Source organism: Battus philenor, unplaced genomic scaffold (assembly GCF_028537555.1).
Source record: "Battus philenor isolate CCGP_79_NKW_IND1 unplaced genomic scaffold, ilBatPhil1.0.hap1 SCAF_1, whole genome shotgun sequence".
Taxonomy (NCBI): domain Eukaryota; kingdom Metazoa; phylum Arthropoda; class Insecta; order Lepidoptera; family Papilionidae; genus Battus; species Battus philenor.
Window position 1 is genome coordinate 18,428,625 of NW_027181661.1, and position 13,836 is coordinate 18,442,460.

Here is a 13,836-nt window from a genome sequence, read left to right on the forward strand (position 1 = left end):
AAAAACTGATGTTTTAAAAGGTAAAGTACGTATAATCCGTTTTATAATATTTCAAGAATAAAAAAGAGATCGATATTTAAAGATGTGAACTTGATAAAATATCTTAAATAATAGGGGAAAAGGTGTTTTCGCAAATAGTATTTTTTAATTTTTATTAAAATCTCTTTGAATGTAATATTTGTACCTGGCTGATTTTAATGACATTAAAAGGGTTATGTTTTAAAAAAATAAACAAGTTGATATATTTTTGTTACGTGCTAAAAAAACATTGCACTTCATAACACAAAGTTGGATTAAGCGTAAGTTTTAATTTAGATAAAAAAAAATTGAATTTTGAATTCGAGTTCGAAGAATCGAAAATTGAATATGGAACAGTTCTGATCAATCTGAAAAAAAGTTCGACATTTGACTGTATTTGTATTAAATGTATACTATGATTCTTTTTTCAAACGTAAAGAAACCGAACTGTTTTTATTGTGTCAAATTTTCATGCCTCAACATATATCGATTAATATTTATCATTTTAAAACATGTTTATTTACTATCGATAATAGTTCGTGTAGTTTACAAACAAGTTACTTAGATATCGGAATCGCATTAACTTTGACCCAATTGCACTATTCGCACGCGAAGACGCGCATATAGACATCACATGTTACATTACAATTATAATTAATAAATGGAAACCAAAGAGTATTTAATTCGTTATTCTTTTTTTATATTCGATAAGCTGTTTTATTTCGCGTGATGTAAACGTGATATTTTATTACCATTGTTACGGGCAATACCTTTCTTATCAAGCCACAGAGTATATTAACACACCTGTCCCTAGCTATTCAATTTTTTTTTATTTTAATTATTTATTATAACTTAAGATCATTGAATAAATTAAATAAATCTTATTATATCATTTAGGAGTTTTTCCTTCTTGCCTTCGAGCTAAGTTACGTAAACGTAGTTAAGATAAAGACTAATTTGTGAATTCCAATAAGGCAATGTTCAGACCGAAATACAAAATATGTTATTATTGAATGACATAAAACTTTAAAACATAGACTGATAGTTTTACTCTGTGGTTTTTATATTCAAATAAAAAGTAAATTATTGTTTTCAATGTTTATTTTCTTTCGTTCCTTCTTAAGAGAAATGTAAAAGAAATAGCTAAATTGATCAAACAGATCTCTAGTTTTGTGCTTGGCAACAGCAACATATTTGGTAATTCGTTTTTATTTAATTAGAAAAACATATCTATAGCAGGGGTAAGCAACCTTTTTAATTAACGGGCCAATTAAAATCTGAGAATTTATTAGCAGACCGCACATAAAGTTACAAATTTTAATGCGAAATGTAAAAGCAAACAAGAAAAGAAAAGAAAATTTATTATAATTACTTGAAAGTAATGAGAAGTAAGGAAATCTTTTTTCGAAACAAGCTTGTGTATTTGCAGCTTTCTAATCGTACATCACTTAGTCTTGATCGATGATCATTTTTAATTATTTCGGTTAAGAATACACTGACATTTTATTATAATTAATCTTATAACAATATATTGATGGGAGATAATCGATAAAACAAATTCTATTTTTTTATTTATTTTTTATTTCTGTATAGGAAAGCATGTTTAACAGGCCGCAAGCGATCCGCGTGTTGTTCATCCCTGATCTAGACCAATGTTTTACAAAGTGGTCCAGGTCACTCGGTTTACGTTCGTGAAAAAAATGGTTCACAACATGTAAGGATCCTCGAAATTATATGATCTATGAATTTAAAAAGTTTATTTGATTTCACATATCAATACAGTTAGATATTATTTTAAAAAGCTAATTGCATTTGATGTGTTTGAAGTTGTGCTGCTACCCGATTTAGGCTTTGTGCAGCTTCATCTAAATAGAGTCCGTAGCAATAGGAGGTACGCGGAATAAATATTTACGCTGGTTGATCCTATCCCAGTTACAACGATGTATGTGCGTCTATACAAAGAGGGCCTATACTCGTGTAGGTGTATAGTGTAGTGAATGAGGTGTAGTGTAAGTTGTGCGAAGCGAGGACTACTCGGCGGTCGGGAGCGACACGGGCCTCTCGAATCCGCCCAAGCTTGAACTCGGGTTAGGCGGGCGGCCGTGTCATGAATATAAGCGTGATGAATGTTCGGTAGATCGTGCTCGACGAGAGCTCGATGTGAGGCAAATGTCCTGACGTCGGTGCGGTAAAAAAAGCTCGGAGACTATATGATAATTGTCATATAACGAAAAAAAAATAACCAACACTTATGTGATCAGTTCAACATATTATTTGGTATTTACCACATATCTAACTAAGCCAATACCACTAACGCTATTAATCTCCCGTATGCCAAAGGTTTGCCAGTCGCATACTCTATAGTGCCAGCACTCTGTATTTTTTATTTGGTAACAAATCTTTGAATTTTTAACGCTAAGTTGTTGTATATAATCTGCAGTATATCTAGATTAAAATGCAAAGTATTTTGAACTGTATTTTAAGAGGAATTCGATAGAATGTAGCTTGAGTCTTTTCCGGACATATGTACATTTGTCCTAAGACATAAGGGCAGCCTGGGCAGATCAAGGCTAACGAAAACGAAGGGTCAAATGCATGACTACCAGAGAATAAACTGCGCCAGATCTAGACGAGTAATCTTAATTTATTTTATTTATTTTTCTGTATAATTTAACGCTCACATATAATTTAAGTAGTATTAATTTTGATTTTAGTCAATATTGTAATACAAAATTCGAACTATAACTGTAAATGTATTTAAATGTCTCTTTCTTCTTAATTAAGGATTTAAAGAGGCCTTATATAAATAAAAGAACGTGACTTGCATTTTTGACTACTTTTAGGAATACGCTAGAGATTCACATGTTCCAGCTATATATTCAGTGTTTATATATATGACAAATAACTTCTGAAAACTTCTAGTTTAGTATATCGACAATCTACACTAATCATACTATATTAAATGATATAATACAGTTTAAAATGGCAACACTGATAAAGAAATTAATTACATGAACTTACCACTACGGAGTGCACTGCGCCGATTCTAGCACACGCCAACATGCAGACGACTGTTTCTAATATCATCGGCATGTACACGGAGACGCGATCACCCTTCCTTATTCCGTTCTCTCGCAAAGCGTTCGCGAACTGGCAGACGAGGTCCATCAGCTTCCTGTACGTGATTCTGCTGTAGTCATCGGGACAGTTGCCTTCCCTGTGAACAATAATAAAGTTTATTATTTTTTTATTTATAGGCCAGTTACAAACTGGACATACGACCTCATTAATGAAGGAAGAAGTTGGATATAGGTCACATCAGGTCGTTTTAGGAACCTATGGGGGTGGACTATGTCCAATGGACGCTGAAAACAACATTGCAATGGATGTCAAGTATGAGAGTATAAAAATTAAATGTGCTTATTTCGGCAAATGTTTGCGAAATTAGACATTAGGGATAATCCTACAGAAAAAGCTTTACCGCGCCTTAGGAATGTGCGGCGAGGTGGTGGCTGAGGAGAAAATAGCGCCGCTGCGAACTATGACAGTGTACATACGGAATTGAACGTCGATACTCCTCCCCTTCCTCCGTTTTGCCGCTAAGGCGAGGTACAGCGTCTTCGGTAGCTATATAGTGTAGAATGGTAGTGAATATTATGTTATTTAGATGCCCTGTGGTGTGATTGTATCAGACGTGTCCAAGAGGAAGCTTTGACTATAGCTTTGATATATACTATTATAATATTTTAACTCCATGATTGCACAAACTACCAATTAACAGCTATATTGTATAACAAGAATTTATAAGTTTAAGGTTTCAAAACTCAGTTGATCATGGAACAACTGCGCACAAAATCACCGGCTGCCACGTATTTGGCGCGCTAAAAATAGGTTGTCAGTTTCGGTTGTAGTAAGGGCACGAAGAAAGGAACATCGCATCACTTATGGACAACGAGGAGAGTCGCGGGACATTTATAGAGTAATGCAGAAGGCTCACTAGAAAGGTCATTATAATTAGGCAAAAAATACAAGTACTAATAAGATTTGTCAAAATTTACGATTTAAAAAAAAAAATTAAAAATTAAATTATATATTAATGTAAATGTAACAACAAAGTTAACAAAGTAATAAAAATATAGCACTACAGAACAAAATGTAAACAGATAAAAATGAGAGGAATTAAATAATTTGTAGAAGAATAAGAGATGATTGAATTAATGAAATTGAGAAGGAAAAAAAATGTGAATGCAAATGATATTATGAAAAATATATATTTTGTAAAAATAGTCCTTGTGTACGCAAGACAGGGGAAGTATGAGAAGCTATTAAAACGAAGAGGCAAAGAAATCAAGTGGTAGAAGTAACTCTGTCGTCGTTAAGTAAAAGGAAGAAAATCTGCTTCTATTTCATTGCATTGTTTCAGAGATGTTTGTGCTGATAGTCCTAAGGCTTTTACAGCGTTTTCAGAAATCAGTTCACGGAACGGATGGGTCAGTAAACTATACTGAAGTTTCCGAACCTGCTTTAAATACTCTGATGGGAAATAAGGCAGTTAAGACGAGGCTTTCTTGGTAGAGTATGTGTTGCCTTTTGTGTAGTGTGGAGTGAAGATTGGAGGGAAGCGTGGACCACTCTGCAGCTTAAGGAATGATACTGAACATATCTCGTATAGTCAACGCTGTTCGCGACGGCGGCGTCGGGTGGTGGAGGGTGTTTTGCTTGGCTTTTGAACATCGTACACTACTGTTGAGGTTGTGTTAGCGAAGAGTTGTGAATGTCTGAAGCGTGTGGTGTGTGGTGATAACAACCAATGGCTTTATAGACAAGGACGACGTGCGATCTGGTTGCGAAGTCGTTTAATTTTAGACTGACAGTGTCCCAATAATTTCCTAAATTTACATAGCGACATCGATTTGGTTTCGGCGGAATTTATAATTAATAATTTACGTTTTATAAAGTGCCAAGTAATTTTTTCATTATATAATTGTTTAGCTCATTTGTGAGCAATTACAACTATATAAGAAAATACATGTATATTCATTGACCTACTGTATAAAGTGATTATTCTGAAATATTTAACTTCAATTTATTTTAAAATTGGAATGCGTTAGGCTTTTTTATTTTTAAAATATATTAGTGGTACCGGAAAGAAATGTCGTTTCTGTCGACATATACAGAAAACCCGATTGATTTGTTACCGCTCCGGCATTGATTTTGTATACTAGATGACAAAAGGTTGTTGATAACGAAGGTTAATATATTGTTGATTAGAAATAAACACTTGAATGTAGTCGTGTGAATTTAACTTAAGAAAGCGACATTACTTTCCGGTCACCCCTAATATATTCCATGTTACAGTGTTTAGTAAGGTACCATCAATGGTGCATTCATTATTTCGAACGACACTAAAAATGTTTTTAAGATTACGTTTCGTGCGAGCTCTTTCTCATGCCTACTCCATATTGGTATCCTCAGGTTGTGCGCCGGTGTCTGTGTGGCGGTTGCCGTATTCACATCGATGAACCTTGCTATCGCATCACGAGTCTCGTCACGAAACATGATAGACACTGTTACACAGTCCGAGGGTGTATGTTGTTCGTCGAACAAATACAAATGCGACAGACAAATCATTTTTTTTTTTAGTATACAGGGATAGATAGTTAACAATAAATAATTTTATTTGCAATAATTCGAATTTTAAAAACAAAAAATCCTAAAAAAACCTTTGGCTGCTGCGCGATATATACGGTAAGATATTTAAATAAAACTTTTTTAAAGATATTTACCGGTGTCATAAACTTCTAGCGGAAATGACTTCATTCGAAATGTAGCAAAAACTTCGCGCGTGACTCGATCACAGAGGGGTAGACAAAAAAAGACATATTCATGGTCTATATGACCTTACTTTAATTGTTTTTACTGTACATTACACGAATGATCACTTAGTATACGTGTTGACAATTACGTTATTTTACAGCTAATATATTTAATAAAACCCTTTTAACAACTCTGCAAATTAATTGAGAGAATTTTATAATTAAAAGTGATCTTTATGGTAAATTAAAATGACGTAATGTTTTTTAATTTTAATTCAAACTAATTATTGTCATTTCAGCTTTATGACGACCATAGTAGAACATAAACCACCCTTAGAGATTCCCGGATGGGCTGGTAGATTTCGTTCACCTTATCGTGTTTTAGAATAGGGACTTTATTTTACAATGATTTTTTTAATTATGAATTTAATATTTGCATTCTCCTCTCTCGTATAGATCTTTATTAAGATTGTTCAATTGTAAATAAAGTAAGTAAGTAAAGCCGGAAATAATTATGTTAATAGAGGTGAATGTGTGCAATTCATTCATGTTGGCCGGTAGGCGTCACGTCCGGTCAGGACCTGACTACTCCGCGTGTACAGCCTCCTGGCTGTATCTCTAAAGCCTCGCGGTTCCCCAATGGTCGTGCCCTGCCTGTTGCCACATTTAACAAGCAATTCTTCTAGCTAACCTCAGTGACATTAGTTCTTCTGCGGACCTCATTTTTGATTCGACCTCACACTAAAGCGTGTATCACAAAATGTAATTCAATTAATTATTTAATACATTGTAACATTAATAAAGTTTATTTTTATGCTCGTGGAAATATATAGGCTGGTAAATCGTGATTCTATTGCGCCGAAACAACGTATGGTGAAGGAAAGTTAAATAATTTTGTAAATCTTGCAGCGAGTATTACAAATCAACACAGACGACAAAGATAAGAAATATGAAGTTCAAGGATAACGAATGAGCGAATGAATGAACGCTTTCATCGTATAAGAACGTCTTATGTAGTCATTTGAACTGGACCATTGAATGTGTCACTCAGATGATCTCAGTAATGGTCTATCGACTGGAGAGGTTTCTAGTCTCTTCGTGAGGTGATTGGACGTTAAAAACTTAATATAGATACATGTATTAACTGTAACGGTATGACATCACCACTTCATCATCATTTGTTTTTATCAGATTTAGTGGTGAAGGCGCCTTAATCTTTTTACATTTTAATTATTAAATTAAAGGGTCATTCGGGAACATTCTGGAATATAACATCAGATATTTCACGGCATTAAAAGGCCACATAAGGTTCAAGGAAGGTTCTGGAAAGAAGAATGTAAGCACACAAAATGAACAGTCTACCACGATAAGGCCGTCGAAAGACGCTGAATAAAGCCTCTTCCTACTGGTCTTATTCGAAGCCTACAGAAGAGTTCTATGTTAAATATTGGAGGTCACACGGCTGAAATGGTGGTGAGGGATTGCCTAGAAGCCTCTGTTCGGTAGGCCCTTAAATAGCATATTTTACCAGATTATGATGCTACTAAGATGCTTACATGCTCATAGGTTAATATCTGATAGAGCCAGTAAGAAAAAGAATAAAAAAATAGTAGATATTAACAAAAATGAACATTCAGATTAATGTAAAAAACCTCAGAAATAAAGTAATAAAATGAATAAATGTAAATCTAGTATCCAGGTCAGAAAGCGAAATAAGTGAAGTGAAGAAAGGAGAATGAATAGTAAACATTAAGAATGTTGCATCCTTAGCATGAAAATTAAAGATTACGTAAAAAAATATTATTTTAAAAAAGATCTGCACTTCACACATAGTACGGGAGTTCGAGATGCTCCAAACTCGGGGCCATGAAACAAAAGATGTGAATGCAGAATCCAGGAGAAAAAGCTATGTATGTAGGGAGAAGTATGAGCAGGAATGAAAAGTAATGTGAACTGAAGATAGTAGTACGAATGATAAACATTATCACACATGGTAGGGGAGTATAATAAAAAAGGACTCATTGAAGTCTTAATTCGAGCTGTAAGACTATGACGTCACTATATATATATATGTGTGTGTGTTTTTTTTTGGAGGAGGTTTAAAAATATGTTTACGTATCATAGGGCCTGATGGTGGTGCCCCGTATGTCGAACTCGATCTAGGCGTCAATACCGACTAAAAACAATCCTCTCTCTTCGGTATCCCTGGTCCCCACGGCATGGCCGCCAGGCATTACTTCGCAGGGGGGATTTAGCCGCAGCTTTCTCTGATAAAGTGGCTGTTCAGGCCAGCTTCCTCCGCTCCTGCTCTATTTTTCGCAAGTCCTTCATCGCGGTCGTAGAGCACGCGCTGGTAAGTTCCAAGACCGAAGGTGAGGATAGCATTGTAGCTATCAGAGTTTCAGGATAGATTTTGCATCCTACACCTTCTTCCCAAGACCTCCTGGCTTCGTTAAATAGGGGGCAAACGAAATAGACGTGCTCTGCATCTTCAATCATTCCGACACAATTAGGACAGCCAGGGGAATCTTAGTATTTGAACATATAGAGCGTACCTCCACGCTCGGTAACAGCCGTGGCCGGATATCATCTGAGTCAGGTAGTAGTTCAACTCTCCATGATCCCGGTTCACCCATGGCTCCAGGTCAGGTATTAGCTTACGCATCCATTTTTCTTTCGTCGACTTATCCCGTCACGATTGCCACTGTTGCAAGCTTTTCAGTCTTCCCTGGGTTCGAAGTTCAGCTGAAGTTGGGCCTAAGCTGCATTTTTTGCTTCGGTACAGATTCGTCCTTTCGTCTGCAAGAAGCGCAACAGGAACCATACCCGCTATCACGCATGCCGTATCTTCCGATACTGTACGAAAGGCGCTAGCTACTCGTATGTGTGCGTAACTGCAATATCGAAGAAACAAAAGGAACCGGGAAAAAGTTTCCCATAGACTGCTTAGAAAACTCCAGTGTCATTGTTCTTTTTATTTACACATTTTCTATACGACCAGTATTTCAAACACGCTCAGGTCTAACACTGCAATATTAAAAGCCTAAACATTATAAAAACAAACTCTATGGCAATTAATCAAGGTTATGTTCTAACAAATCCGATGATGATCCGATATTTGATGGTGAACAAATACGTATTTAAATTATTCCTGCTGCTATATATAATAACAGATTGTTACAAGCAGCAAAATGTGTATCATTGTGTATCACATACTAGCAAGCGAAGCATAAGATGTGCTTCTACAACATGATCATACAACCATTTTAGTATAATCAGAAAGTGTTTAATATAGACAGCTTCCTATAGATGTTTTTAGTGATCTATAAAGGCCTATGGGCCTAGGCATATCTATATATGATGGTGGTCACCTTTGAACCTCATAATAAAAATGCCAAAACAGTTCAATAGAAACTATAAACATCACGTAGATCTACGAGGGTTACAAACGCGCTGTGGTCATCTGAGTGCCCACGATAAACACATAACGGGTTTTTTTGGGTCACTTTTATTTTATACATTGCAATAGAGAAAAACCTTACTTGCGAGTCTAATTTCGTAAAATCTTTTCTTAGCTGATATATACATAGCACAATGAGCATTTATACTAAATTTCAAGTCTTTAAGGTTTACAATTACGGGGATACGGTGATGAGTTGGTATGTAAATGTAAATCTGTTATGTGTTACTGTGATCAAAAGGTATAGTAAAATTGTCATTTAAAACACTTAATTTTTTTCCTAGGTTAGTAGGACTGTCTGTTTATCAAAAGTTGGAATATCATTTGTCTCAGACCAAACCGTTTTGAAATATGTTTTTTCTCAAATGCGTCAAGTCTTGATTGGTCGATGTCATATTGCATAGTTTTTTTCAAACTCTACTGATATCGTCTGATTTGTCTCCGTGCAACTTCTGGATATTCAGCAAACTCAAAAAGTCAATACGGGGACGACGTTTTAACACTATTGAGGAGATAAAAACCGAATCTAAAAGCAATCTTGAAGGCTATACCGGAAGAGACAATTCTGACAATTTAGAGGACTGGAAAAAGCCTTGGCAAAAGTATGTTTTGTCCGAATGGGATTACTTCGAAGGGTATGATATTGATTTGGTAGAATAAATAAAGAATTTACCTTTTATAAACAAATTCACCTTACTTCTTTTGACTACATATATGTCAATTTTTCTACACCAAACTTTTCTCTAGAGCCTTTAGTTTAAATATTACAGAAAATTTCGAAAGACTGCATCGAAACTACTGAGAGGTTATAAATGATTATAATGAAAGCCTTGCCATTTATTTCGCAACCTATAAATTCCAGTAAATGTAAACAGTAACATTTCTACACAGACAGTTAAGTATAAGACATAAATGTGTATACAGGGTGATTGGGTACAGGTTAAAAAGTTTTAAAGAGGTCAATGTATAGCGCATGAGAGAAAATAATATAAAAATTGTTTAACCTCCATAAACAAAGTATCTATTCCAAGTGGGGGTGAAAGAGGGGTCCCTGAAATCGGAAGCCAAAAATAAATCAGCTGTACATTCACTACTTTTAGAAGCTTACACATATAGAATCAATCATCCTGTATTTAGGTCATAATTTTCATCATTTACGTTAGTCGTACAAGGATCGGTAAAACTGGACGGCCTCAGTTTAACAAGTGTGTCTACAGCCTAAGTACTTGTTAGAAATAAGAACAAGGCGAAATGTCACCGTCGCCTTGTTTCACTTTGCATTTTCTCGGCGTTAATGGAAAAGTATATTTGTATTGTTTATAAAAGACTATAATTCAACGACGCTGACTGCAATATACAAGACTCCCTTAAAGATCGCCACGATACTGGTCTTGCGCTAGCGACTTGCGGTGACTTCCGGCGACTTCCGGCGGCTTCCAACGACTTCCAGCGTCTTTAACTATGTCCTGATGACCTTTAGGTCTCCACGTCTATCGGTTTCAGTGTTCAGAATGCATCGCAGCATACGCATATTCATTCCAGTGTTCGGAACAATTAAGATATGTTATCATGTGTATGTCTATTTAATTTTACAATAGTTTTTTTTTTGTTTTTGCGTTACTGTGCAATAAATAAGAAAAGAATCAATATTTAGCCACTTCCGCACATGCAGTGGTAGTCGTGCAACAAAGTGCACCGCCCGCATGTCCGCTGATAAATGCGTATGCGGCAAACAATGCGAATCACACAACCGCCACCGTCAAATCACTCAACACGCGTTTCACCCCTCCACGGGGCATCTTCAGGAGTTATGTTACACCGATTAGTGCCAAACACAGAGTCAGGTCAGTAGGTACAGGTTGTTTCTCCGTTTCGGGATATTTTTCTCAGAATAAAGACTCCTACTCAGGGAGTGCACCATCTCCTATGGCGAATATATATATAAGTTGAAGGGCCGTCCTCAATGTCACCTTCGAATGGTAAAACTAAGCAATGCTTTTCTCTTAATGTAAATAAATTCATTCAACTGAGATAGGCGACGTTCGGTAATTTTCAAAACAACCTGTCTAAAATACCACAACACCAGGACATGGCGTTTGATTAGTGTGTCTAATCTACAAAAACGGCAAATATGTTTATAACTTTACATTGTTAAAAAATAATTATTTGATTTATAACAACGATGTTTTTAAAATTTAAATGTAGCAATGAAAATTTCAAGCCAAAGCCAAGCAATTGGAATTAAAAAAGTGACTTTGATAAAACATTATTACTGTCGATACAATGTATTAAATAATACATTATATACTATATACTTTATACTGTATTTAATCATCATAATTATCTGATACATTTATTTAAAAAAAATTGCCAGCATAGAAAGTAACTTAAAAAAAAATTAAGTGACAGTGGGCAGAATATATAATCCACAGAAGACCGCTGATACCTTGAAATTCTGAAGTGGTGATCACTGACCCACAGTATGTTAAATCACTCACCCTCAAAACGTTAAGTACAGGTCGCTTCCAATAGTTCTAGGAAATCCATATGGAATGTCTATGACCAGCGGTGGATGCAAGTAGACCACAAGATGGTAGACACGGGGACCCCTCACTAGGTAGACCAATGACATCGGTCGACGACATCTTTAGGGTAGGCTTATGCCTTGCAGTGGGCCTTCATAAGTTGATAAAAAAGTAAAAAGGTTTCAAACATCAACGAGAAGATAATAAATTCAGATGTTTCCCTTTGAAAGACAAGCGATACACTATAAAATATAATTGTTTTACATTTGAAACTTATTGTACATTAATCGTTTATATCAACCTCGCTTGCAGCCAATCACAAGATCATTATTAAGATTTGCAGTAGACGCGATTGTGAGATTGTTCAACTGTAACATTGGAATCATTGACAAGGTCGGAAATACTTATGTTAATAGAGGTGAATGTATGCGATTCATTCATGTTGGCCGGTAGGCGTCACATCCGGTCACGACTTCGCACGAACTTGATCATATTGTCCACATGAGGACCTGGCCACTCCGCGTCTACAGCCTCCTGGCTGTCACTCTAAAACCTTGCGGTTACCCAAATGGTTGCATTCCACCTTCTATCAATTTAGTCGAGCAATTCACCGAGCTACGTCTGTGACTTTGTGGGTGAATTTCTGATTCGATCTCGCAGCGAAACTCCATAACACCGAGCAATATACAAATAATTTCCATGTCTATTATTGTAATATTTTACATATGTGTAACTATGTTTCTCTGTCGATAAATATGCAACGATATTTAATTTAAAAAATAATTATTGAATATTTTTTTGCGCAGCGGTACAGCTGTTCCGGTCAGGCTATAATTGGTCTTTCCGAAATAAATTCAACGCACACGTAGTGGTTTTATATATCAATTCAGCTGCATTAAGCCTCCCCCTACTTGCGTCGTATACCCAACAATTAGTTGTTAATAATCCTTAGGGATTATGATGAAAATTCGTCTCTCTTGTTACATTATCTGTGCCGGGCGATGCGTTGTTACCGATACTGTTGTATCGCCCGTGGTTCGGACTTGATCGGATCACGTAATGGTCTGCGGTCTCGTGGTCTCCGTCCACTGCTGCAGTATTAACTTAACTTGAAATATTTCTGAGTCATCACCGTCTTTCCTAGTTATCTGACCAAATAACTCAAAAATCCTCCCCACCTCCATAGATTTCCAATAAGAACGGTCGAAAGCTGTGTATATCTAACATCTGCCTTCATCTGAGATCATTGTTTTCCCATCATTTTCTTCAATACATGATTGCGGAAATATAGAAATATTTTAAATTAAATACAGATACAAAATATTCTCAAAACCGGTGACACGATTGGTGATAAAAACCATAACAAAAGAGACATTTACTAATTAGTTGTTTAAAAGATTTGTATATATTCATGGCTGTGAGTCTATAAAAAAAATCTTAACACAAGTTAAACGTTGTACTAGGTTAGCATAGACATCTTCATAATAACCTAAAAAGATTATTTATGCGGCGGATACGGAAATCACCGCACACATACCGGAACACAACCTGATGATGGCAATATGGTGTAGGGATGAGGAAGTAGTCACACGAAACGTAATGTTAAAAACGACATTGTTATAGCGTTGTTAAAATAAATTAAGAGACTTAATAAACACTGACATTAAGATACGCGAGCAAAAAGTTTGGTAATATTAAACGTAATTATAAAAACAAAAGCACGGATGGTAATGTCTGTAAATAATAAAAAAGCTCACTCATGGACTTGGTCAGTTACATTCATTATTTCTCTGGATGCAGAAAATATGTTTAGGTAGATAGTATATAGTTATATCTTTAGTAGGGTGAATGTATGGCTCATTTGTTCCAACTATATGATACACCCTATCCAAAAATAAACAACGTAATTATTACGTAAGAAAAATCGATTTCAAAATCGTGATTATTACATATTAAAATTCTTCATTGCTCACTATATGTTATTGCATATTTTGTAGTGCCAGAAATTATTGGTATA

General features: G+C 35.6%; 1 protein-coding gene across 1 annotated transcript in view; it reads right to left on the bottom strand.

The window, feature by feature from the left end:
* Positions 1-13,836, bottom strand: part of AcCoAS (acetyl coenzyme A synthase) — a 31,541-nt gene that overhangs the window by 15,788 nt on the left and 1,917 nt on the right. Inside the window, exon 2 of the mRNA XM_068776481.1 lies at positions 3,040-3,235. Within this exon, the coding sequence (XP_068632582.1) occupies positions 3,040-3,235 (196 nt within the window). The remainder of the gene's footprint in view (positions 1-3,039; positions 3,236-13,836) is intronic.